General features: G+C 37.4%; 1 protein-coding gene across 5 annotated transcripts; it reads right to left on the bottom strand.

Annotated features, from left to right (window-relative positions):
* Window positions 1-310: 310 nt before the first annotated feature.
* SGO1 (shugoshin 1) lies at window positions 311-5,019 on the bottom strand. Of its 5 annotated transcripts, none has more exons than XM_015853931.3 (9): window positions 4,924-5,019; window positions 4,615-4,757; window positions 4,324-4,520; window positions 3,945-4,049; window positions 3,447-3,511; window positions 3,138-3,301; window positions 1,714-2,562; window positions 1,104-1,275; window positions 311-868 (listed from the first exon to the last, which is right to left on the bottom strand). In XM_015853931.3, exons 2-9 carry the CDS (start codon window positions 4,748-4,750, stop codon window positions 727-729), a joined length of 1,830 nt encoding a protein of 609 aa, XP_015709417.2. In that variant the 5' UTR covers window positions 4,751-4,757; window positions 4,924-5,019; the 3' UTR covers window positions 311-726. The 5 variants fall into 5 exon arrangements, with proteins under 5 accessions (XP_015709417.2, XP_015709418.2, XP_085394542.1 ...); XM_015853932.3 differs by having other exon boundaries at window positions 3,138-3,289; XM_085538416.1 differs by having other exon boundaries at window positions 3,945-4,051; window positions 4,329-4,520.
* Window positions 5,020-26,406: the final 21,387 nt, after the last annotated feature.

Raw genomic sequence — 26,406 nt, 5'->3', positions numbered from 1 at the left:
GCTTACAATTTGCTTCCAGTCCCCAAAACAAAAAGCTCTTCACAACATTTGCAGATAATCATATAAGATTAGGAACAAAGCAAATTAAGTTTAACTTATGTTTGTAGCAGTAACAATCAACTAGAATCGACACTTTTGAAAGCTCACGCAACATAATTGAATGACAATTGACAATGTTCCTTCCAAGCATACTTGATATGAGAAGAGGAGGAAAGGAGTGCACTGGCTCTCACTGTGTCTATAGCTGATGCTGCTACCCTTTAAGCAACTATGGAAACCCTTTAAAAAAGGACTGCAATTAATTCCGAGCTGTTTCCAAAACTAACACTTTTATTATAGGCTTCAATATGAAACTAACTGTTACATAAATAAGACCTGTACAAACATGGATAAGATTTGAACTTAAGCACCTGAAGTTTGCTTGCGCCAACCACAGTCAGATGAAGAAGTGTTTAAGTGAGAAAATTTTGCTCATTGCCTTTTTCAGATATTTCTGACCTATTTACAAATTCACAAAGTAGGATGTCTCCCAAAAGAGTTTAAGTGGAATCACCTCAGTCATAAGAGTAAAAATGTCTTCTGCATCCTTAAGAAGAAGTCACTTGATTAAAACCAAAACCCACTTTGTTCCATATCCAGTTAGACACCTAGAGACAGTTGCTTAATGTAAGTTCTCTGGCTGAAGGATTTCCCCCCTTCATAGTTCCGTTAGCATCACAGGATACCTCAACAGCCACTAACAAATTTCTCGTTATATTCTGAAAGAGATTTCTTCTTAGTGGAATTGTGTTTAGCATTTTTTTTCTGCTTGAATATTGGAGAATTCAGAAAGCATACATCTGTAAATGGGTCTCCTCTTCGAAGTTTCCTGTTTAAAAAAAAAGGAAAAAGCAGTTTGAGTTCTCCTTCCTCTCCTATTGAAAACATCAACTTCTCATTAGTAAGTTCAATTTCTCATCAACTATTTCATACTACTGCCAACAGCTGTTGTTGGCAGTAGCTGGATATTTTGCTAAGAACTTATTAACTGTATTTAAGTACCCCCTCAAATCACTTATTTAATGGATTATCTTTAACTTGATATCAAACTAAAAAACACCCACCCTGCAATACTTGGTTCCTTGTAGTTCACACTAAGCGTACAGCTTCTTCGATTGCGTTTTGGAGATGGTGATCTTTCACCTGCAGGGCCAACAGGTGCATTCTCTTTGCTTAGGAGTGAGGCAATATTAGTAACATCACAGAGATGACCATGAAATGAATTAGAAGATTGCCCTGTAAATAAAATAAAATAAGAAAATTGATTGTGCTTCATCAGAAGTTTGCAACTTAGGCAAAAAATACCTTAACAGACAATGTCAATGAATGGATTAGACATGAAGAAACTCAGCTATAACTATCATTTCTATCTTTCAACATCTCCCAAATTATGCTTTTGATCTCCCTTTTTCAGACTCAGCTTTAGTACACCTTGAAATACAACTAAAATACAAAGTTAATTCATTGTTGAGCAATTTCTTAAACAAAACTTATCTTCAAGTTCAATTTCTGCTGTGAGGAAAAAGGTGGACAAAAGAATGAATCCAATTATTTTCAGCAACATTATTCTGACATTATTCTGTTTCTATTAAAAAAAAAAAACCCTAAACCTCTGGAACAACAATAAAACTCAATGAAACACTGAAACAATTACAGAGCACTTTCCACACTTACTAATAGACTTTTCACTTGATTTACTGATTTCAGTCTTCTTTTCAGTCTCTTCTTTATGGAGTTTCTGCTCACGCTGTGCCAGACATCTTTTAGACCTTGGCCTTACATGGATTGGTGATGTATTCGGCCCATCCACTGAACTTTTTCTTTTTTTTGATTTATTCCTATGAGGCACATAGAGGCTATCATCTGAATCTTCTTCAGTATCACTCAACTCGTTGCTATTAGATTCAGATGACTCTTCTTTGTCATCCACATCAGTATCTGCGTCATTCACCTTATTTTGCCGAAAAGGTGTAACGTGAATGCTCTCTTCAAAATTAAAATCGTAGGCATCACTGGAACCACCCAACTTTTCTTTGGAAGTCTCTTTACATTGTCTTTTCTTTGATCTTGGTCTGGAAGTACCTTTAGTCCCTCCCATTTTCACCTTCTGATCCTTCCCTCTCCTTGCCTGAGAGTCTTCTCTGCTTTTACATGCACGCTGTTTAAGATCTGAACTGTTGCCTGAACTGACCTTTGCAGTTTCAGAATCCGTCTGCCTTAACACCAGCTCTGAACCTACTTTGTCCACCTGAGAAATACCTGAATGTATGTTTTCCACAGTATACACATCTAGACTTTCCTCAAGCCTGATTTCATCCTGTTTAAAAGGCTCTTTTACTGAATCAGATGCTTTCAAATGGTCCAAGACACCGGTGTAAAGTTCATCTCTATTTGACATCTTCGAACAGTGGCGCCTGGTAGACACATTCTTTGTTAACTCATTACCAAATCCATCTTCTCCACCTGAAAAAACACCTCCCAGCATTGATGCAATGTTGTACACAGGACAATCAGATGTTTGCCCTTGTAATTGAAAAGAAAGAGTCATATTAAAGCTAAATAGTAACAATACAAAGGAGTTTTACTCAAATTCTTAATCTGTCAAAAATTATGACTAGCTTAGAATTTTCTCAAGAGATCCGTATATCTTGATTGGTATTTATTAGGATAAGTTATGTATAATACAACCTCCAGCCAGAAAGCAGTTACGAACACTAAATCAGGATTTTCCTGTACTGTTTTATTTGGAGAGGTTACCCACAAGTCTTTTGGTTCTTCAATTATTTTGCACTTTTAACAGTCATCGAGTTTTTAATTGCACAATTGAAGATTAATTTACTCTGACCAACTGTTTGGTAGATAAATAAAACTAGGTTGGAGATAAATGGAAGACAAAGCATTTTCAAGCTGATCCTCTATTTTGTTACGTACCTTCATTCATAAAAGCTTACCAAGTAGCCAATATCGTAAAGCTCAGATAGAAATAAATAAAAACTACTTGTCAATTACATCAAAAGCAGTAAATCTGTTTTAAACTTGTATTCACATGTCTTCCCTGCTTTTGACTAGAGCAATGCCAAATACTTTGATTTGTTTACCTTTCTCTGGAATTATTTTGGCTAAGGAAGTGCCACTGTCAAGTTCCCGACAGATCTCAAACACAGAATGACCTGGCTCACTTTTCTCACAGTCAGCTTCCAACCTACGTTGAAGTATTGGATCATCTCCATCGGCAGGCAGTAGAAGCTCTCTGGAAAAAATACTGAAGGTAATATTTACTGAATAGCAATATATTTTATAACAACAAGCTGCATGCACTGCATTGAACTTCTTCCCCTTGCTCACAAAATTAAGTTGGTTGCAATGGAATTTTCAAACATAAGTACATGTTAACAAAAGATACTTACACAGAACTTCTTTCTCCTACATCACTGGAATTATTTTCAAGCTCTGAAGTACGCACTCTCTGATTCTGTGGAGAAAGCAAATCTTACTTCGACTCAACAGCTGAAATAAGCTCAGGCCACATAAAGATGTTAGAAAGTAGTCCAATTGTGCACAGAAGAGCTAAAAGGACCCTACCTTGCTTTTATTTGCTTCCTGTCTGGCTGACATACTCAGTCCCACAAAGACAACAATAAGCCCTAACCCAATCATACATAGTTGGCAAGGCAAGGAACTGTGAGGATGATACTGGGAGGAAGACGCAAAGCCATAGAAAATCAGGGTGCACCTCTTACCCTACAGCAGAGCCTCAGTCCTACTACACACCCCCACAGAGGTACTACTCTTGACCTCCAAACTGAGCCTCAAATCTCAAAAACCAGAGCAGCACAGATGCATACAAAGGAGGAAGGGAAAGAATTCATAGAACCCCCCCTGCCCAGAGAGGAAAAGGTACTCACTACACTCCTGGAACACAAATCCTTCGCTGGGCCAAGGAGATCAACTGACTCCAGTAAATTCTGAGAAACTTTTGAGATTATCTCACTCAAGGCTGACAGTCTAGTCTAATGGACAGGAGAAGGAAATCAGCATTGTTGCTGTTATATTCAGATTTCAGCTACTAATATAATATTCTTTCACCAATATCACAAGAGAACTAAATTCTGGAGACACTATATAAAAAACTTGCAATCAGGTGTTTTAACTGTGATTACAAAGATAGTTTTATGCATTAAGTTCATTTCTGTTTAGCATTTACATTCACAAAGCTATTACTGGATTACTTGTGCTGATTCTCAGAGCCAGCTTCACCAAATTATAAAGAATTGATTAAAGTACCTCAACAAGTCCTTCTGCTTGCCTGAAAGCAAGGCTTCTTTGCAAGTGAAACATCTGAAACTTCAGATCTTGATACTCCCTCCTCAGCTGTATGATAAGAGCTTGAGCATCCCTCAGTTTGAGCTTTTCTTCCTGTAAAGCCTGAGCCAGAGCTATGTTGTTGGCCTGGAGGCTTTTCATTTTCACAGAGGTGGTGGCTGCAACAAAATTTCAACTAGGTTAAAAGGAAAAACAACCACCACAACAAAACACTTAAAAAAACTGATCCATCAGGATATTAAAGTATCTTACTCGCTCTTTTGCACTTCACAGTCGAGATCTGGCTCTTTTTACCCAACGACACCCATTTCTGATTTCTCTTCTCTTTCATCCGTTCCTTTATGTCGCTCAGACTGTCTTTGAAGGGCTTTTTCAGGTGCTCAGCCATCTTTGACCTTCGCAAGCAGAAACGACAAAGGGCTCATTCAGCTGCCGCACAGGGCCACTCCAGGCGGGTGGCAGCTGACCCCCCTGTGCGGATGGCAGCCCCAGCTGCGGTCGCAGCGCTCCCTCCCCATCCCCCGTGAGGGCTGGAGAGGCCCAGCCTCATCACCGACTTACCCCAGAGCGGCGCCGGCCGCCACCCTCACGGAGACGCCGAGAGCAGCGGAGCGTCCCCGCGCGCAGCCGGACGGTTGGCGCCGCTCCCCGACGTTCAAAACGCAGCGCCGCGGCAGCGCATTGGAGGGAGCAGCGTGTGGCGTCACGAGCGGCGGCCGCTCGTATCCGGGCTGTGCCGGGGCTCCGCCCGCTGTGGGGTGGTGCTGAGGCGGCTCGTGTGGGGCGGCCGTTGGGGTTGTTGTGCTGCACCGGGTTTCGGCCTGCAGGGCTGGATGCTCGCAGGGCGCTCTGAGAAGCTGAGGCAGAGTGTAACATTCAGCAGCAAAGACGGGAAGAAAAGAAAAAAATATATCGTTAAATAGTTACACAGAATCACAGAATGACCCGGGTTGGAAGGGATCTCAAGGGTCATGTAGTTCCAACCCCCCTGCCTAGCAGTGCCACCAAACATACACCTTTACTAGATCAGGTTGCCCAGGGCCCCATCGAACCTCACCTCCAAGGACGGGGCATCCACAGCCTCCCTGGGCATCCTGTTCCAGGGCCTAACCACTCCTAGTGAAGAACTTCCCGCTAACATATTTTATATTTAACTTCATTTGCTGTTGTAGCGTGTAACAAGATGAGCCCTTCCCAGGCTTCCTCATCCTGCTAGAGCAACTCCGAATCACTGATGGCTTAGTGTAGCAGAAAATACCTTTAAAGATTCCCAAGGAAATCCTGTTCTTGCAAACTTGTTTTATAAATGAATCTGCTCCAATATTTGGTCGATGAGCTGCCAATAATATGAGATTTGTGTGTGGAATGGCCATTAAGCACAGAATGGAGAAGTCAATGTTAGATGAAAGTTGGGATGCAGTTTGGCAAGCTGATTTGAAAGTGGAAAAGCTCTCGTGATTGTGACTGAATCCACAGTCAAGCCATGTCTATGTGGGCTGCATACAGCCCAGCCCACGCTGTGGCTGCCCCATGCCCCACACCATCCTGGCAGTGGCTCTGCCCCAAGGAGGGACACAGCCTGGCCCTGGGTGTGCTCCCATTGCTCACAACAACCAAACATTGGCGTGCAATCAGTACTGCTTGGGCTTTCTCTTTACCTGCCACTGCCATTGAACCAGACTGGTGCATTAGTTTCACAATAAGGTAAAATATCCCTCTGAAGTTTCTGTTGCTCTCTCTTTTTATGTATTAATTTTATGTATTAATATTAGATATATATTAAACAAGAACTTGTGTTAGTTATATACACAAAATACATTGTGTATTTTATACTCAGCCCAACAGAGCTCCTCCTCACTCATTGCAGCCCAGGCAAACTAAAAGGTTGGAAACCATGCCATAGTCCATGACACACATGCATATCCTTTCCTTCCTGGAAGATCTTATTTTTTTTCCTCCAGCTCATAATAACTAGCCTCATCTATGTCGCTTTTCCAGTAATGCAGATAAATATCATTCACCTTAGTCTCTTTGGTCATCGATAGCTAATGGGTTTGCATTTCCTCTCAAGGAAGGAGTTGCTCTGTGAATGCTCCTCATTACAATATGTGAAGATCCTTTTTTGAGATGTGAGATAATGTCAAAAATAATCATACTTTTTTTAGGAGTTAGCATGAGAAATTATGGGCAGATTAACCACGTTAGACTCTCGTTTTGAGTTTACAGGTTCATGCAAGTGTTGAACAACAATTACAGCTGCTCTTTACATCTTTTTACTGCTATCTGTCTGCTTGCCTAGACTAGCAAACACCAACCCTTTCTTCCAGCCCTCAGGTAAACCTGTCATTGCCCAACAAAAGCTCTCATAGGCTCACTGAAATGAAATCTATCAGATATTGCAAATCGCATTCTCAGTAGAAATACTGGTTTCCTAATAATGTACAATTAACCTCTCATCTACTTCCTACAGGCTTCTCAGTTCTATAGGTACTTATTAGGCACATCTGCTCAATAGTGGCTCACAACCTCATCTAGACTCTTGGAAGCAGGTCTTTTTAAACATTAGATTAAATTATCTAATAGAATTCAGCTTCTGTTTTTTTACTGCTTTTTTTGTTTTTCAGCTAAGCACCAACTACTCTTAACCAAAAATAATACATTTTGTTACAAACTTTATTTCACTTAAATCTAAAATGTTCTGCATTTGCCCAACTAACAATTAGTGGTATCCAGCAATGCTGGTAAGATCTTATAACCATTAGTCACTCATCTGCTTAGCACAAATACACTGATTGTGATTAAATGAGCCATGCTTTGAAAAACAGTGCTTTCCTCCTTGCTATCCACATTCTACTCTTGATTACTTATTCTTTTTTTTCCCCCTTGAGTGTGCCTATGTCAAGATTAAAGAGCCTCTCATTGCATTTTTTCTTTCTTTTGTATTTAATTTTATTCACAAATTTATACAGATCTTTCAGAAACACTCAGAGATGTTTCTTCAGGTTACCTTTTATTTTTTTAATTCTTATTTTTTAACGTCCAAGTTATATGTCTGGATAATCTGCTTCTCTTAGCAGTGTATCCTTATTTTTGTGTTATTCTCAGGACATTTCTATCTGGTTATTTGCTGGTTAGACCCTCCATGTTCTGTAGTGTTTATAATATCAGATTCCTAGTAGTGAATTTTTCTGACTCAACTGATTCTTTGCTGTAAGCAATTTCACGTTTTCCTCTATGAAGGCTGATGCTGTGATTGATTGCAGAGGTGCTGTAGACTAATTTATTGCTAGTGGATGAACTTAAGTCGCAAAACAGCTTCTACCATTACTAGAGTTGGTGTAGCATTAAAAGATATGATCTCATCTTAGGTTTACTGACTTGCATTAAAGGGAAAGAGTTTTCTCATATTTACAGCAAATTAAAGGAATCAGAGCAGTGACTGTGGGAGCATTTTTGTTGCATCTTGCCAGAGCTTACACCTGAATGTGACATTACATCCTATTGTCCTGATACGAGCATTTCTAACCAGTTTTGAGTAGGATGTTTAGATATCATCAATTTGGAAGTGTCATATCAGAAGTTTAAAAGCATTTGGTAGCTTGGGGGACTGTAAGATGCCGATGTGCCCACTGCTTCCCTAACCAAATAAAAAACAATAATCATTTTTTTAAGAAGCTGAAACAGGCATATCTAAGTGAAAAGTTCTTGTTATAACTTGACCAAGGTTGGATGAAAACCCTCTAGAAATAGTGAGCTGAAAAGATGTTAACATCCAGCCACTTGGTATTTATCCTTCAGTTAGGATAGAAAGAATTGTGTCATCTAGGTGGCATTGTGTTTTATGTGTGCCCTACTTTCAGAAAGATTTCTCTAATTAGGCCCATAAGCTGCTAAAATTCAAACAAATTCTATTTTAGATTGTCTTGTTAGGAGTGTATTCTGTCCAGATAATCCATAGCCTCTTTCTTGGGAGATATAGTTGACTGCGGCGGCGCAGTGGTAGGAATGCCGCGTTGCAACACCGGAGGCCTGGGTTCGAATCCCCTGTGGCGCAAGTGGTAGAAGTGCTGCTCTGCTACACAGGAGGCTCAAACCCCGGGGGTTGGACTCGATGATGTCTAAGGTCCCTTCCAACCCGCACGAGACTATGAGACTGTGATGATATTTTAGAGTTTTTCTTTCTCTAGAATACTGCTTACAAATAAAGCAATGTACAGTAAGAGGAAAACAAGCCTGGGTTAATTGAACTATGAGACAGCATGTGTTTCATTAAGCTAAAATTAATAAGCAATAAATCATCATACCTACATTAATTTTGTCAGTGTCTTTTTGATATACATACAAATTCTAAAATGTTTTTAATTACTCAACAATTTGACGTAAATATGGGGGTGAAAGATTAATAAGTATCCATTTGTGAGAGGCATTCCAGAGAGGAAAATATATGCAGTGATTTTTACATGGGTCAGATACAGCCGTCCTTTTCACTACAGATGTAATTTGTTATAAATGTAGCAGTATGTACTGATCTGAACTGCCACAAAAACTTTTCTTTCAGAAGGAATCTCAGAAGGAAGTTTTTATCTCCTGGCACTACTGAAGAGAATGTAAGTATCAGCCTGAAATCTTTAAACTATATAAGATAATGACTGAAGGAGGAATCACGAGTCAGTAAAGTGTGCATCAATGTGTAAGTTATTTTTCTTAACACATCTATTGAGTATATTTCTTAATTTCACTTTGCTGCCTGTCTGTTGACCAGAACCCTCTAGCATGCAACAGTAAGAGTGCATGTAATGAGAAGCAACCCCTTCTCATTATGATTTCTCTCCTCCTAAAACTGATACTAAGCCTGCATTAATGAATCAAAGCTAATCACTAGTTAATCACTAGTTCTGGTTTTCCAGGGACCTTTCAGGAACTAAACATTTTTATTTTATTGTTATTGTTTTGTTTTTTTTTTGTTTTGTTTTTTATATATGTTGAATGGAAAATCGACTTTCTAAGCTTGTTTTCTATATAGTGTTTGTTTGTGCATGCAACTTTCCACTAGTTATTATCCATATTTTTCCCAAAGGAATGAATAAGTGGCTTAGAGCAATAGTACAATAGCGACATAAAGAGGCACAGGTGAAAATCTGTTCTCTTATTTGCATAATAGATTTTGATGATGATAATGATGATGCTGTCTGACGTAATGGAAAGAAAATCATTTATGGATACAACAGAATATCTTAGTGGAGCTTTTTCAATGCTGATTCACTCATCAATGCAACACCGGTAGGCCTGGGCTCGAATCCCCGCTGTGGCACAAGTGGTAGAAGTGCCACTCTGCTACACAGGGGCTCGAATCCCGGGGGTTGGACTCAATGATCTCTAAGGTCCCTTCCAACCTGCATGAGACTGTGATACTGTAATACTGTGATCATAATCTGAGGGTTGAATACTGACCATGGAATAATGTGTTCAGAAAGCCTTGACGCAGGTGAAGCAGAGCACCTGTTGCATACCTCCCCTTCATGAACTGTGACATTCAAGGAAAGGGTCTTGATTTATACTGATGGACCTGCGATTAGAACTGATCTCTTTTATCTTTCTCTTTAAATGTGACTACTTCACATGCACACGTTAACTGCAAGTATTTTTTTGAAGCCTTTGTAGCAATAGGTACAATACAATCCTTCCTAGCTCCTGAAGCCACTGGTAAAACACAATGAAGGACAGGAACAATGAATGAATGACATTACAGAATCACAGAATCACAGAATTACCCGGGTTGGAAGGGACCTCAAGGATCATGTAGTTCCAACCCCCCTGCCTAGCAGGGCCACCAAACATACACCTTTACTAGATCAGGTTGCCCAGGGCCCCGTCCAACCTGGTCTTGAACACCTCCAAGGACGGGGCATCCACAACCTCACTGGGCAGCCTGTTCCAGGACCTAACCACTCTTCTAGTAAAGAACTTTCCCCTAACATCCAACCTAAATCTTCCCTCCTTCAACTTAAAACCATTTCCCCTAGTCCTGCTATTATCAGCCCTTTCGAAGAGTTTACTCCCCTCCTGGGAGTAAGTTCCCTTCAGGTACTGAAAGGCTGCAATGAGGTCACCCCGCAACCTTCTCTTCTCCAGGCTGAACAAACCCAACTCCCTCAGCCTGTCCTCATAGGGGAGGTGCTCCAGCCCCCTGATCATCTTTGTGGCCCTCCTCTGGACCCTTTCCAAAATCTCCATATCTTTTTTGTACTGAGGGCTCCACACCTGGACACAGTACTCCAGATGGGGCCTCACAAGAGCAGAGTAGAGAGGGACGATCACCTCCCTATCCCTGCTGACCACAATTGCTGACATTGCTGCATGCATGTTGGCTACAGCTCACTGCCATCATGCAGGGAAAAAACATCTAGACAACCAACTCTGCTTCTAGATCAGAATATTCTTGTAAGGAGGATTTTTACAAAGTGTAGAAAAGTAATTTTCCTTCCTGCTGGGGTTGTATTGCTGCAGTCAGCTCTCAGACGTTTGGGTCATGGGTGAGTGATTTTCGAAGAGCAAATCATTGTTCATAGATATAGATCAATCCTTTGTTTTCTCACAATGAGTCCTACACAAGCACTTTTTAATTACTTCAATCCACCACAGAGAACAATGGAGAAAAGATCAAACATCAAATCATAGTCCATTCAGGTCACTCTGCCCATATTATCATAAGCAGTTTTGTGTGTTTGGTTGTGTTTTTTTTTTAATTAATTTTATGTCATTTACTATTACTTAAAAACCTTTGTGTGGAATGCTGTGGATAATTTAAAGCAGAAAGTAGAGCTGAAAAATGAATGGTTATTGCTATTAAAAATAATAAGCAATATGTTCTTTCATTTTGGGCTTCTGTTGATCATGTATCTCAACCACTGATAAGGCTGTTGTTTCTTTGTAAAAAATAAGGGGCTTGAAAGACATTTGACATGAGTAATGTTAAAATGACATTATAAGGTTTATTCTTAAAATGGCTTATAAGGGTTGTGGTTTGTTTTGGCTCTTCAGCTTAGTCTGCTGCTAACATTTGGACATGTATTTGAAAGTTAAAGCAATTCTGTCACCAGAGAAAGCTGTAAGTGGCTTGGCAGTGGTAAAGAGATATGGAAAGGCAACTGAACTGCAGCTGATGTGGGCTTCAAACATGACAGGTTTTTTGACTGACAGAAAAGATGAACACTGGCAGAGTTTTCCAAGCTCTGTTATCTTGAACTTCTCTCTACTTCTGCCTCTCTTTATCTCTCTGCCTTTTATCATTCTATTATCTTAGCAACTGTATTTATAGAATCCAATGTTACAGCTTATCATTCCTTGCAACGTCATCCCATTGGTTTTTTCTTTCTTTTTTTGGTCTTTCAATACACTTTTCCTCAATTTTCTTGGACAAGTCAGAATAGTAAGATATCAGTACTGTTATTTTATGCTTACATGCAGATACAGTAGGAATAGTAGAAACTATAGGTTACATTAACAAAGGAAGCACAGAAGCAGTACATTGAAGAACAGCATTTTTAATGGGTTCTCCATTGTTCTTTTAATTTACTTTATTATTTAATTTAGTTTATTTAGTATTTTAATGTTTAGGAACATTTGAAAAGTAAGATACTGTGACCAGATTTTATTCAATTAATGGGAATAGAACATAACATTTTTCATGCTAAAATCATTATGAAATGCTTAACTGTTACCAAAAAGAGTGATTAAGCTGTTCTGTTGCATATTTTTATATAATCATATATGCTCCTAGAAAGTTTTTTACTGTAGGCCAGCAATTTCTGATGTAAACAGTCTGGGAGAAGATCTATTAGAACAACTTCCAAAATGCTCTAATACAAAGCAATGTTATAGAAATTTCATGACAGAAATTAGAATGAGGTAAGCAATAAGCACAGATCTGTTTAAACAGAGTTCCTCTGGTGACTATTTTCTGTGCTTATGATGTATATAAAATGAAAATGTGGGGACTGGGTCAACTCAGTATCCTGTCACCTCTCTGCTTTCTTCCCTTGTTATTTTTGTTCTGGAAAGTGTAGTTGCAAATTGACACGTAAGAGTCTGCCTATTATCTTATGATCTACATTTCGACAAAACAATTTGTTTCTGGCTTTCCTAGATTCATTCACTTGGATACTGTCCTCTAACCCAGCAGATAAGGAAAATCAGAAAAGGATATACAAAGCCGAATGCACACACTTTTTGTTAACTTAGGCTACCTGAGAAGTGATAGCTAACTGGACCCTTTTTTTGGGTAAAAGAAGTGTTGAAATACAGAAGTCCTAGAAATAGTGCTAGAGTACAAGGATTGCTTTTCCCACTAATTAATGCTTAAGTCTGTAACTGATGCTGACTCTATAATTCCTAAGAAATAAATTCCTAAGAAACAGAATTTTTGGGAAAAAAAAGGTGATTTTTTTCCCTCTGATTTTTGGCAAGGAGAGAAAAATTCAGCCTTTCTTTTTAGTTTTTATTTATCTACAGTGACAGGTTAAGACAAGGTGACAAAGAATTTGAGCAAAAATGTAGCTTGGGAAGGAGCCAGTTCATATCCAAAGGTGATTCTGACTGCTCATCTGTCCACACTCCCTGCTTTTCCTCGGAATAATAGAAAGATCTAGGGCACCAGCAGCATCTATTGGTCTGCAAGGTTGTCTGTTCCCTCCTGTGACAAGATTCTGAGTACAGCTTTGATGTGGAAATGCCTCAGACTTTCATCTTATAATGAGCTCTCTCAAAAAAAAAAAAAAAAATCTAATCCAAAAAGAAGTTACATATAATTTAAATTAAATGTTTCTACTTAAGAAAACATGAGACAGTTTCAGATGACAGAACAGGAATAAGACCTGTTCACTGTTGTCCTCACCCATCATGACTTTGCAGGCAGTTTCTGGATTTCTGCTGCTTCGTGCCATAATTTCAGTTTAGTCCTGTTTGGGAAGTCCTTTCCATTCCTTCTGGAGGCAGGCCATTTGCTTTTTGCTATTAATCTCCTGTCTATTCTTTCCTGTCATCCTTCTAACTTTCTCTCCCTTGAGTGTGCTGACTAGTCTCCTATTGCCTTCTGGGGCGATCTCTAGACTTCTCATGTGAATATGACATGTGACTGAGAACATGCAAATAAATACTATCTGAGTTGCCCTATATCCAATGTACTCTACTGTAAATAGGAACAATGACAGAGAGAACTCTAATACCAAAGACAGTCATTTTATTTCCAATACTTTGTATATCTCATCTGTGTGTGCCTATCTGTGTACATGGGCTTATGATAGTTTCCAAAAGCTGCAGACTCATTTTGTCTCTGATAAGAACTAATTAAAGTAAAACTCTGAAATAGCAAAATACAACCTATTCAGCCTTTATGTAGTCTTTCTCTAACCTCTACCTCCAAAAAAGTCATTAAAAAAACCCAAACAATTTGCTTTTTTGTGGCCATCAGTCTCCTTACTGTGGAATGTTTTTAAAAATATTCCTGTCTAAAAATTTTAGAGTATCCTCTAATTCTAAAATAGTGCGCAAAACACCTATTAAAATAGTCCTTCTTAAAACTGTTGGTTTTTTTTTTTTTTTGCCTTCCAAAATATGTTCTTTCAGACCATTGCATTGAAGTATGCCTAGTTAGCTTATTTACATCCTCATTTTCCAGCAGACATTCTCTTGTTATCTGTCTGCACATCATCCAGAAGTCTGTGGAATGAATGTGAAGGAGTTAATTTTCTCTCCTGCCTTGCTTCTACCCCACTACTGTTATCTTCGTAGATGAAACTGTTACATTTGCTAGCAGTATAGACAACCAAGCCCCAAATTTCAGCCTCATACAGTACAAGTGAGGCAAATAAGTTCTTTTCACTGTTTTCATTTTACATCTAAACTGTACCAAAATAAGCTGTTTTAAAATTGCATTTATTACTGGAGTCAAAGCTCTTCAAAATCCCAATGTTACCAGATTATCTTAGTTTTTAGTACTCTGTTGTGTTATTTTTGGTCCAGTTGTAGACTAGCAATCACAGCAGTTGTCACTTGGTGGAGCCAAATTACTCTACAAACTGAATTCACTTTATGAATAGTTTGCATAGAAGGTCTCAAAAGCAGGACTTATAAATAAAGTGCATTGGAGAAAGATAATAAAAAATTGCAGGATTTCAATAAAGCCTTAGAGGAATTAGAAGTTTTACAGCCTTGCTTTTAATTACTCCAGCACAGAAGAAATAAAAGACTCTCTAGCGGAAGCAGACAATCGCCTTTTGTTGTAATAAAATAGAAACGTATTGTAGTTTGTTGGTAATGTATGTGTAAATCTGAGAAGATCAAATGATAGCTGTCATTCTCGGTACAATTTAGAGAAATCCAGGTTGTTAATTCTTGTTCATTTTTAAAGTTTACAAACTATTTTCTTTTACTGCTAACATTTTAAATTTCTGCCATTTTAATATCTGTCTTTAAAATGCTCTTCATAAAGTCAGAGAGAGATGGTGTTCTCTGCTGTCTCGATATTCAGGCATCAAGTGAAAGTATGTGTATTTCTTATTACTTAATATTTCTTTGCATTGAATTTCTTCAAGATGGAAGGATGAGCACAGAAAATTTTGAGTAGGTGCACAGACCAGCTTATGAATGAAGCCAACATGTACTCTTTAGACTCATTTATTTGGAATGGACTCCATGAATTGGGCTTCACCCTCATCTTTTTCTTCATAATATATATGCGGTGAAGAAAGTTCTTTGTTGGTTGGTGACTCCATATTCTAGGAGAAGCTGGTTGGCCCAGTCAGCCAGCTGTTGACAGATATATCTGGTAAAAGGGAATAGGAAAGAAGCCACAACATTAGGGGAGAGGAACTGATTGCTTGCCAGGTGCAGGGGTTTGTGCTCGAAAAATCAACTTAGAATTTGCATTGGGTTACATCTCTTTTCCTCAGGGTAAGAAGTACTTGAATTACATCAGGCGATACAGATTGTTTGACCTACATAAACAGGGCAAACAAATTTGTAGTCTCTTCCTTTTTATGATTTCCTAATTTTCCCTAGATTTCTCTGTGATGCCAGATGAACAACTGTATCTTATTCTGACAACAACAGAGAAACTTTCTGAAGGAGACTGGCATCATCACTGAGACAATAACCTTTACTTGATCATTTTTGTTTTTCTTTCTTTTTTTCTTTTCAAGTTGGAGACTTGTGAACAAAATCCCTGATTTAATGTATTTTCTATCTGGTATGCCTAGTTTCTCTCCTTCTGTATAAACTACTTGATTTTACGTGCTCTTATTTCTGTTCAATTTACTGTTCATCTCTTTTGTACCGTTATCCCTGTGGCTTTGTATCATCAGGAAATTTCACTTCTTACTGAATGCATCTTCACCCAGGTTACAGTCAATCAGTCAGTAAATCCCTTCTCTCTGAAAACAGTCAGCACTAGCTGTAGCTCAATTAAACTCAATACTTAAATAGTTCACAGGAGAACCAACACTTGTATACACACATTAATCAAATAAATCCATTTTAATCTGTAGATGTTTTCCAAATTTTCACTTAATAGCTTGGACAGTGAAATGTGGGCTATATATATATAATGGAAGTAGCAGATAATTAAGTGTTCTAATAGCAGTCAAATTTGTGATGTTCTTACTGCCACGTACAATGAACAAGGAAGGGTGAAGTAACCTGAAAGACAAACTTAAGTATTGACAAGCACTTCTGCTAAGTAATAGGGTCAATTCATCTGTTCAGGAAATGTTTGATGTGTTCCTATTCTGAAAATATGGAAAAATAATTTAGCTTCTGATTTATTTATTTATTTTCCCAGATTAGGGAACGGACCAGCATACAAAAAGAAGGCAATTCCTGTGTATTGTCTCAAATCAGCTATAAAACATTGCAGATAAAGTCATATATACACTATTAGGATAAAAGACCCACAGAATATTGATTTGCATTTCTTAATTCTACACATATTGAAAATAACTCCCAGGGAACACTAAGATCTTAATCCATGCTTAGGACAATCTGTATGTAACAATATGTACTTACATTGCACTAATTTCCTGTTAAAGACTCAAATAAACACTTCCTAATAAGACTGTGCTAAATGAGCATTGAATCTGTACTACAGAGAACAGAGTTTACAAAAGAGTCTGTAGAGAATGCAGTCTATGACAGGGTATAACTGTGGGACCTGAAAGTTCCTCTATTTGAATAAAGCAGAGCATCAGCATGATTCCAGTGTGACTTTGGATTATACACAGGTAATTTAAATTATGCAAGAAGTTCATTCTAGCAGACTCAGTGGGAGTTCTGGGCAGGAAGAAGTATTTCATCTGCTGACTGTCACAGAATAGTTTAAATTCTTGCCACCTCAGTCTGGGTCTTTTTTTGGTTTTGTTTTATTTTGTTCTTAATGAGTAATTCTAAGCTAATCTAGAAGCAGGTAGACTAAGGAACCAAAACACATTAGAACTTTTATAGAAAACTGTACACTACTTTTTTTCATACCTGAGGTTTGGAAAATGTCAAGCTAGTATTGAAGCTAGCTTTGAAACTGGTCAAAAGAGGGAAAGCATTTCATAGTTTTGTGACTTTCTAGTATCACACTGATTAAATCTGTTCTTAGCAGATTTCAAATAAGGTCATGTTGGCCATCCAGGTTTCTATGTAAAAACTGTTCCAAAAGAAGCATTACTGATGCTGACTAGGAATTACTGAAATTTACTTTTGTCAGAGAATGACCAGTTGTCAAACTGAAGTACACTGACCTTAGTTTGGGATTGCTTTTGTGGCCGCATGCCATAGAAACTAAGATGGATAAACCAGAATAATTGAAATTTATAAACTCCACTGGAATTAAGTCCTAGCTAAAGTAAAATGTTTGAATGTTTGCAGATATTTGCGTATCTGCTTTAGTGGCAGAGAATAAAATCCACTCCAAGACAGCGTGATTCTTGTGAAACATTAGAAGAAAGCTTATTCATTGTTTACACCAGGTTATACAATAAGTTGAACCCAATCAGAGGATGCCAAAGGGAGCATATTTTCTTTGTGAAAACCTTTGAGGAACTTCACAGCCAGGAGTAAAAATTGCTTGAAATCTAGAATAACACTAGAGGAGAAAATATTTTTTTCATTGATGGAGTTGAAATGGATTGCTCTTTGCAGTGATGGGGAACATTTTGATGATAGACACGTAGTCAAGAAAATGTTTGTTTATTACAGACCTTCAGCGATGATCCTTCCTCTGCCTGGCAACAATGATACTCATAGATCTCTTCCCACACCCTTTGCAGTAACTGAGTGCTTGAAATGAAATCATGTGCTGTTTCACCAGCTGTTTCATCTAGCACTCAGATGTTCTCAGTTCCAAGTAGGAAAGGTCCAAACCTGTGAAGATATTAGAAAGAACTTTTTGTAATTACGGCACCTTTCCTTCTTTGTTTCATGACCTGAATGTATTGCTTTTTAAGAGACAGAGATTCATTCTACAGCTTACTTAAATAAGTGGAATTTTTTAGGCTTGGTTTAATATCTATGGATCAGGTCCCAGTAGATGTTTGAAAATAAAATGTTAGTCCTTTATGAAATAGTATTCATTTAGTGATGAAAATATTGGGTGTATAAATGGTAAATAACAGGATTTTTTCCAGCATTATCTTAAAATCTTTACCTCACTGATACTTTGCTACGTGCTCTTCCTAGCTCCAAAGTAATGCTTACAAGAGTGTCATAGAATCCCGCATGTATGCTGTAGGTTTTGAAATCATCACTGTACTTGGGCACTCCTATGTATACACTTGCATTTGAAAGACAGAGAGAGTTCTGAACACTCTCTGATTTAAGTGATGATTTATCAACTGAAAATCTTGAGCATCCTTTGGTGTAAGGGAAAGCTTATAATATCTGTCTTCAAAAGCTGTATCCCCAGTCCTGAAACATTAACAGATATATTACTCATCTTTATTCAATTGAAATCTAAATGGAAACACACACACAAAAAACCAATACCATAGGCTGCAGGGTGGCACTGCTTTGGGGTGGCAGTGAAATAATGTGTGGATATTTAGAAGTGTTCAATAAAGCATACATTACAACAAGGATTGGAAGACAGGAAAAACTCAGATGCCTACAAATAACTGAATGTTTCCCTAGGGCATAAACATTAATGCCTTTAATTAGATTATAATTGCTCATGGAAGCATAGCTTACACAAGATAAAAATACCTGACATTACATTTGCTACTAGGCAACTGCATCAGCTGCAAAAGTAGGCTTAATGTTAAATACTAGTTATTTACTAGATATGAAGTATTTAAGTGCACAGTGTAGTCTGTTCACAGGACATTCAGGTGTATTTGTAAGATGGCAACACTGCTTCATTAATTTAGATTTGACACTTTGTTGCAGGACTGGATTTGAAGGGTTGAGTTAACTGAAAGGGTAATGGAAGTAAATGTACTTCTAATTGAATGTACTCCTGACCCTGTGCTTTTCTTCTGTTTTCATCTTTACACTTGTGAAAGGTTACCTCAGCGAGTATATTTAGAATGCCCTATTCTTGTGCTGAGTGGGACTCTCCAGTCCTCAATACAGAGGGTCCAGGTATTCACACAATATTTTTAGCCTCACAAATTAAAAGCCAGATTTAGATCCACTAATTGCATTTCAACAAAAACAGTCCCATTTTCATTCCAGGAAGTTTGATGTATGGGGTTATCAGGCATGGGTACTATATGGCTGCATGATGAGGATATGATTAAGAATGTAAAAAATCACTATTAAGAGCTGTATGCTGCTGCCTGATGAACCACTGCAGCAGAATGCAGCTTGTTCTGGAACCCTGCTTGCTGCCAGCCTGTGAATGTCATATTGGCTAAGTATGAGGTGAGTTAAGGAAAGTAAATCTAATCTCAGAGAACAGGTGATCTAGCTCATTAACTGGATAAAGTAATCCCTAAGAGGGAAACTTTAACCCTTAGCAAGAGGCTTGCTGAAATATTGCCATAAGGAATCTTTCTCTCTTTGCTGCACAGTGGCATAACCATGCCAAGGTTGGAAAATCTCCTTTCTCCTTGAGTAACCTGTAGGCAAGTGACTGTGTTTCCTAGCAGAGAAAATTTTAATCTTCTGAGGTAAAATAAAACTGTGTAGATGTTCACAGGAAGTACAAGACTGATCCAAAAGTAATGCGTCCTGGTTTGTTATATTTGCCCATGATGTCAGAGGTGGATGTTGGTGAGATGGCAGTAGAGACTGAAACTTCCCACAAATATTCCATTACATTTTGTTGCTGTGTGACAGATGGCAGCAGAGGGACACTCTTGACAGAATGGTGTCTTGCATGGGAGTGTATATGAAGCAAAGAGGTGGAGTTGAATTCCTCCATGCAGAAACAATGGCACCCATTGACATACACTGGTGCTTTCTGAATGTTTATGGAGACCAAACAGTGGATGTGGTGAGCACAGTAAGCTGGTGGGTGGTGTGTTTCAGCAGTGGTGACATCAGCAGAGGGTCACTTCTGGCGCAGAATTTTATGTGTGGCATGCAAACTCCTGTTCATTACTGGTGAAAATGCATAGATAATAGTGGTGACTATGTTGAGGAATAATGTTTTGTAGCTGATAATTTGCTCTACCAAAAAGTGTATCTGTTGCAGTTTCCATGAGAATAAGCAGGAACTAATCCTTTTGGAGTGACCTATGTAGTTACTTGACAGGATGACTTTCAAGTTAGGCAAGAATATCAAAATTCTTAAAAACATGGATCACTCATTCTCTCTGTCCTTTTTTTTTTTTTTTTTTAAAATTTAATTTAATTTTATTTTATTTTATTTACTGCCTTTAAAAACATTGAGGAAAAAAGTAAAAAATAGTGTCATAAGACCCTCATACTGGATCTGTCTTTAAACTGTCTGAAATACAGTCTGCAGCAGCAAGTATTTTCAAACTGTGAAACATTTCATGATTGACTAACAATAACGTATTAGGTCTACAGCATACAGACTGGAATGACATGAGAAAACACAGCAAACGTTACCTGTAATGTAAACAAAGAGCACTGCAACACTTGAATATTTAGTGCAGCTGAGTACATGCAACTCCAATCAACAAAGGAAACATTAAAGAATAAATGTAGGTGATAATGTACCATTGGAGGCACTGAACCCATGATGCTCATTTTACAGAGACTTCTATTCAGTGCAATTAGTTATGCTAAAATATAATTCTAGAGGTTGTAGGTCACTTTTATTGTATTCTTTAACCTTCAGCTTTTAAAGTAACAAGGCTATTTCTCTAATAAGGTCATAAACTTTCATATCATTGCTACCTGGATTAGGTTAGTGGTGTTGACCACCAGGTCTCAAGAGTAGCTGGATGTGTTCTCAACTAGGACAACTGCCACTACTACTAATTTACTTTTTCAAGTCTTTGACCTTACTGGTATTACAAATGAAGTGTTTCAAGCAATTGAAGAACATTAGTTAGTCTTAATGAGAACACTATTGACTACTACTACACAGATGCTTTACATTTCTAACATAAAGCTGTAGCTTTGCTGGTTATAATGCAGAAAATAGGACAGATAAAAATGCTAGAAGCCAAATCCTGAGATCTTTATTTCATTTTTATGCAATTTTTGCTCCTTTTGATTTTAGATGAATCAAGCCTTCGGCAGAGAGTTCAGCTAAGAAACTGGGAGAGAGAAATGATTTTTTAGCTCAATACTCTCCACTGATTTGCTTTTTATGTGGTAGCATTTTCTTGAAAAATTGAGTCTACTAATGTTCTTTTATATACTTTACTGTAGCTATTTTCATTTTCTTCATCTGATTATTTTTTAACCTACTTCCCCTTTTACACTTTGACTGCTTTAACACTATACCTGTCATTACATTTGGATTGTGATTAGCTCCCCAGCCTTTAAACACAATATGTCCAGGAGGACAAGATGGGCACTGTCACACGTTTAGTGGCCTACTTATGTGATAACTCATTTTCCTTTCCTTTCAATTACATTCAAAGATGAAAGCTCTCAAAGCAAGATTTATCTTTTCCTGTTTGTTTCTACAGTCCCAGGACATCTATAGCTCCTGCACTGCGTAAACAAGTGCTAGCTTACTGAGAAGGATCGGAGATCCAATAGGTCAGATCTTCCTCTCCATTTTTCATAGTCACTTGCTTTTGAGTGTGGTGTACCCTGACTTGTAGGTAAAACAGTGCTGTTGTGTGACTGCAGAACCTTTCTTCCTCTCTCCTTGTGAAAATTGGGACTACACTGATACATTATAAGAAACATAATTTTGTTGTTTTGGCCACTGTATTCTTTCTGTGTATTGTATGCTAGGTAACATTTTAAACAATAGAAAAAATAGTGCTTCAAGATTCACACAATGCTGGAAAATGAGTTTAAGCATTGTCTATGTTAAGTAACAGAATTGATACTGAAGGAGGAGACACATTTTTGGGGATATTTGAATCATTAATGCCATGTTAGTTATTTGTAGTATTTAAGAAAAAAAAAAAAGTGAAAATATGGTACCAACATGTTTTAATCGTACACTAAATCAGACTTTAACAAGAAAACACTACTGATAACTGTTCAGTTCTAAACTCAAGCAGCATTAAATGCTCCCATTATTTCAAGGAAAATTTAAACAAATGTGTGACTTTAAATGCTTATAAGTTTACAATTGCTGAACCATTTTTTCATTAGCCATGAATAAATTTTCCTTCCTCTGTGAGGATTTATAATACAACCTGGACTGATGTGTGGAGAATTAGCCATTTTTAAGATTTCCATGCTTGAACATTTCAATCAGGACATATGGTGAAAGCACAGTTTATTTTTCATGCTAGCTTAACTTGAGTAACTAAAATGATTTTACTCATGCTTTCCAAAATAAATCAGCATTGGGCTGAGAACAATTGCAGACATTTGTGGCATGGCAGAATTTTCTGAGAAAGTTAGGAGCTGCTGAAGAAGAGAAGGATTGAACAAAGGTTGGAATTCCTCTTTAAAGATTGTGGTCACTACCAGCTGGATCCCAAAGAAACTTGGTCTGCACACTCAAGTGAGCAATAATGGAGGATTCTAGTGGAAAATTAATAGACTGATAAATAGTTTTCATGCTTGATGAACTGTAATTGCACAGGAAGGCCAAAAGCTAATGGTAGAACATAGCCTAACCAAAAAGATTTATGCTGTGGTTATGGAAATCATAACTTGGCTTTTTCCTCAAAGCAACTCTTAGAATTAGAAAAAATGAAAACAAAAGAGAACAAACAAACAAGCAGAAAAACAACAACACAGAAGACCTCCAACAATCCCTACCAAAAAACGGTAACAATGGTGAAAAACTAGACACTTCTCATGTCCTCTTTTGCCTTTTTGTTTCACCATGCACTGAGCTACAAATGGAAAACTACAGATTCTAAAAATAAAGAAAGAAAGATATTTGGAGTTTCATTTCTGGACAGAGTTCAGTCATGCTAGTGTACTCTGAAACAATATGCAGTCCAATACGTCACTACTTCACCTTTTGGAAACATTATTGGCTTGTCTGGGTGTAATGTCAATTCATTTATGCCCTTTATGTAGAAGAGGTGTGATGAATTTCCTGCTGGATCAGTTGCCCAAATCATATTTTTTGTCAAGTTTTGTGGAAAGCTTGTCTTATTATCAGCAGATCCCATAAATAGCCAGAATGCAAAGGTCCATCACAGCAGTGTGCAAACAGTAATCCTGGTCTCAAAGGCTGTTATCGTTGTAGAACAAAGTTAATTCTGTTTCCTGATGGTTTGGGGAAAAGGGCTAAGTTGCTGTCACTACAAAAAGACCAACCTGAAGAGGGAAATGCAAAGGGACAGGCAGGCTAATCTAACTTGCCAGATGAAGCAATAGTCTATGTATTCTGGCCTTCTTCCCAGTCAAAAAGTTATCAGCTTGGTTTTTTAAATGTTGACATAAAAAAAAAAAAAAAAGTTAAGCATGAGTTTATACCTGTTCTATAGCTCTTATCAACTGCCTTCTTTGCCAATGATCAGAGTCTATCTTGAGGTAGTATGGGTATGTTAGCTGAATTCCTGGGTGGGTGGGCAGTGTTTCTCAGCATGGCTAATTATTTCAGCTGTAATGCAATCTGAATGCCACTGTATTGTTTATCATCAGCTGCTGCCTTGTATTGTAGTTCAGTGGAAAAAAATGTGGAGACAAAAATTCTGAATTCAAATACACCACAGAGAATGAATGAATAAAAAGGGAAAGAATGATAAGTGATAACATTACTATAAAGGCAAACAAGGTATACCATGACAGAAAAGCGGGCATAAAGTTTAAAAAGATGTCTATGTATTACTACAAGTAGGTTTTAAAAAAAGAATGGCTATGACAGTGAGGGGAAGTACAACTCTGTATGCACCTTACATTGAAGTTCCTTTGGTCTGAAAAAAGAAAATGTATTGTAGTATCTGTGTGTCAGAGCAACTAGATTTATTGATCCCTTCCAGAAAACCTCCTAAATTTTCTTTTCATATTTCAGTAAGTATAGTTAAGGCAAGCTGTTGCAACTCAGAAGGGGATTTTTTTTTGTTCCTTGTTATTCCTTAATACGTCTTTTAAAATCTACTTTATTACTTAAAACATTTTGTTGCCTCATTAACATAGTACAGATTAGCCAGGTTGTTAACTGTCCATCATAAATCATTGAATTGTAGAATTGCTTAGGTTGAAAGTGACTTAAAGGATCATCTGGTTCCAAGCCCATGTCATGGGCAGGATAGTCACCCACTAAATCAGGCTGCATAGCGCTCCATCCAACCCAGCCTTGAATGCCTCCAGGTGTGCCTCAAACTAATGACAGAGCGCAAACAATTGCCTTCTTTACCAGTAAGTGTTGCTTGAATGCAGTTAGAAACTCATGTGTTCCTAAGATTATATCACAAGATAAAAATTGCCAGAGAAGTTGTGCTTTTATTAAATAATATATATATTTATATTCACTAAGCCGTGGAAGTTGTTTGCATGTTAATATGACTCAGGTTAAATGTCTGAAACATATTTTATGTTTTCTTTTCTGTTCTGAAAGAAAATCTGGCATTTTTAGAGACATTCTTCAAGCATGCTTTGTTCATATTTGTTCATTTTTTCCATGCAGCTATCAAACATGCAAGTTTTGGTTGGCTTCTGAATACCATAATAATAAGCCAAGTGTGGATCTTGACAGTGCAAGAAGGACCAGAGCAACTTATATGGCCACATAAATTACTATGTTAAGGAAATTTTCTTTAGAGCTGATGAAATAGCCTATTGTGTTAGGCTCAAAAAGTTTGTCTAAACTACCAACAAAAAATTTGTGCCAATTCACAGCAAGAGGGCAACTGAATCCATGTAGAACGTGTTTTACTTTCAGGATTACTAGCCAGCAGTTTTTGGCAAAATGTTAGAAACAAGCTTGAGTTTGAGATTCCAGCTGAAACACATACTTGAAGAAATAGGTAGATCTTAATGCTTGTGGAATTCACAATTTCACAGAAGAATTCTGGGCTTTGTAAATTGTGTTTCAATTGGTGTAAAACAAGATATTTCAATACAGAATTGAATGCTCTTAAGTTTTTTGATGTTGAAATGCACACAGGTTATTCCTAAATATCATTCTGTTCTGTCTGGTTACTTCTTTCTGAAGTATACAATATATTTATTAATATATATTAATATATATATATATATAATATATATATATAATATATATATTATATATATATATATATTATTAGGGCCCTTTGGTCAGAGGCTGACTTTTTCAGTTAACTGATAACAGCTTGGCAATTCAGAACATGCATAATGTTTTCTTCAGGATATTTGTTAACAATTCTGCACTTCTGTATGCCTCTACTTTTTATCATCTTTCAATTTTTGAGTGTCGCATGCTATTTTCATTATAGTAAGTATATGTTTTAGACAATCCTTTGACTAGTTTATTTTTTAACGTTAGCTGTTCTTCAATTAGTTTTACTACTCTTAGTATTCCATTGCTACGCAAAGTAATTCTGGTATCACTCTCTGCTGCTGTAAGAAACAGGACATAAATGTGGCATAAAATGCAGTGTGCTAATGCTTATGGAATGGGCATAACATCATCTGAAAAGGTAACAAATATTGGTACAGATGGGTTATAACACTCTTGTGCCAAGTTTGAATGTGAGCAGGAGCATACGTAAAGAGAATGGGGAAAAACTAAAGGTTTGATTAGTCTCTGACATTTGTTTATACTTACAAAATCAGATTCTGAAAATTATTCTGCAGTTCTCTTCTGTTAAATGATTTTTTGCTTCTGTTATCCCTAAAGACTTGCACCAATATGCATTTTAATAGACTATATCAAATATTTAATATTGATTGTTTTGAGCTTACAGCTTTCCTGCTGTGTTCTCACTCTGTTTTACTGTTATCAGGACCACAGTTTCAATAGGAGAAAAACAACAACAACAACAAAAAACCACAACACAAGACACAAACCAATCAACCAAAGAAGCCTACAGCAGCATCTTGGAGTAACAGTCCCCAGACTGAAATCTGGTGAAAAAGACCAAAGTGTCTTTAGTAACTCAATTAATTTGCATCTCTTGCTCCCTAGCCATTGTGTGAAGAACAAAAACAGTGTTCAGAATCGGAATGGTTTTCCAAGCTGCTTCTGTGCTTTGCAGACAAATTCTATCTGACACTGTACTGAGCTGAAGGTATTCCTTGACATGACAGAGGAAACATTTTTCTATTTTTTGTTTCCCCACTTATGCCAGGACTGCATTCATGTTTATTGATAGTTGCTACCTCAATCTATATAATAATAATAATTTTAAAAAAAGACTAAAATGACTAAAATGGTATAGAATAAAAATATCTAAATTAATAATGCAGTGACATTACAAGAAACAGTTTAATTCATCTGATTATGCTTTATGAAAAGCCTATAGAAACTGAATTTCTCAGACAAATATTGTACAAGTTTCATCACAGTGGTTACTAATG

This window comes from Coturnix japonica, chromosome 2, assembly GCF_054131305.1.
Source record: "Coturnix japonica strain WE chromosome 2, WE-NBRP24, whole genome shotgun sequence".
NCBI lineage: Eukaryota > Metazoa > Chordata > Aves > Galliformes > Phasianidae > Coturnix > Coturnix japonica.
This window is presented reverse-complemented; position numbering and strand designations above follow the sequence as displayed.

Coding starts and splice junctions, on each gene's coding strand:
- SGO1 (XM_015853931.3), bottom strand. CDS start 4,750: ATGGCTGAGCACCTGAAAAAGCCCTTCAAAGACAGTCTGAGCGACATA. Junction 3,302..3,446: donor GTAGGAGAAAGAAGTTCTGT/GTAAGTATCTTT, acceptor TATTACCTTCAG/TATTTTTTCCAGAGAGCTTC. Junction 869..1,103: donor AAGGAACCAAGTATTGCAGG/GTGGGTGTTTTT, acceptor TTTTTTAAACAG/GAAACTTCGAAGAGGAGACC.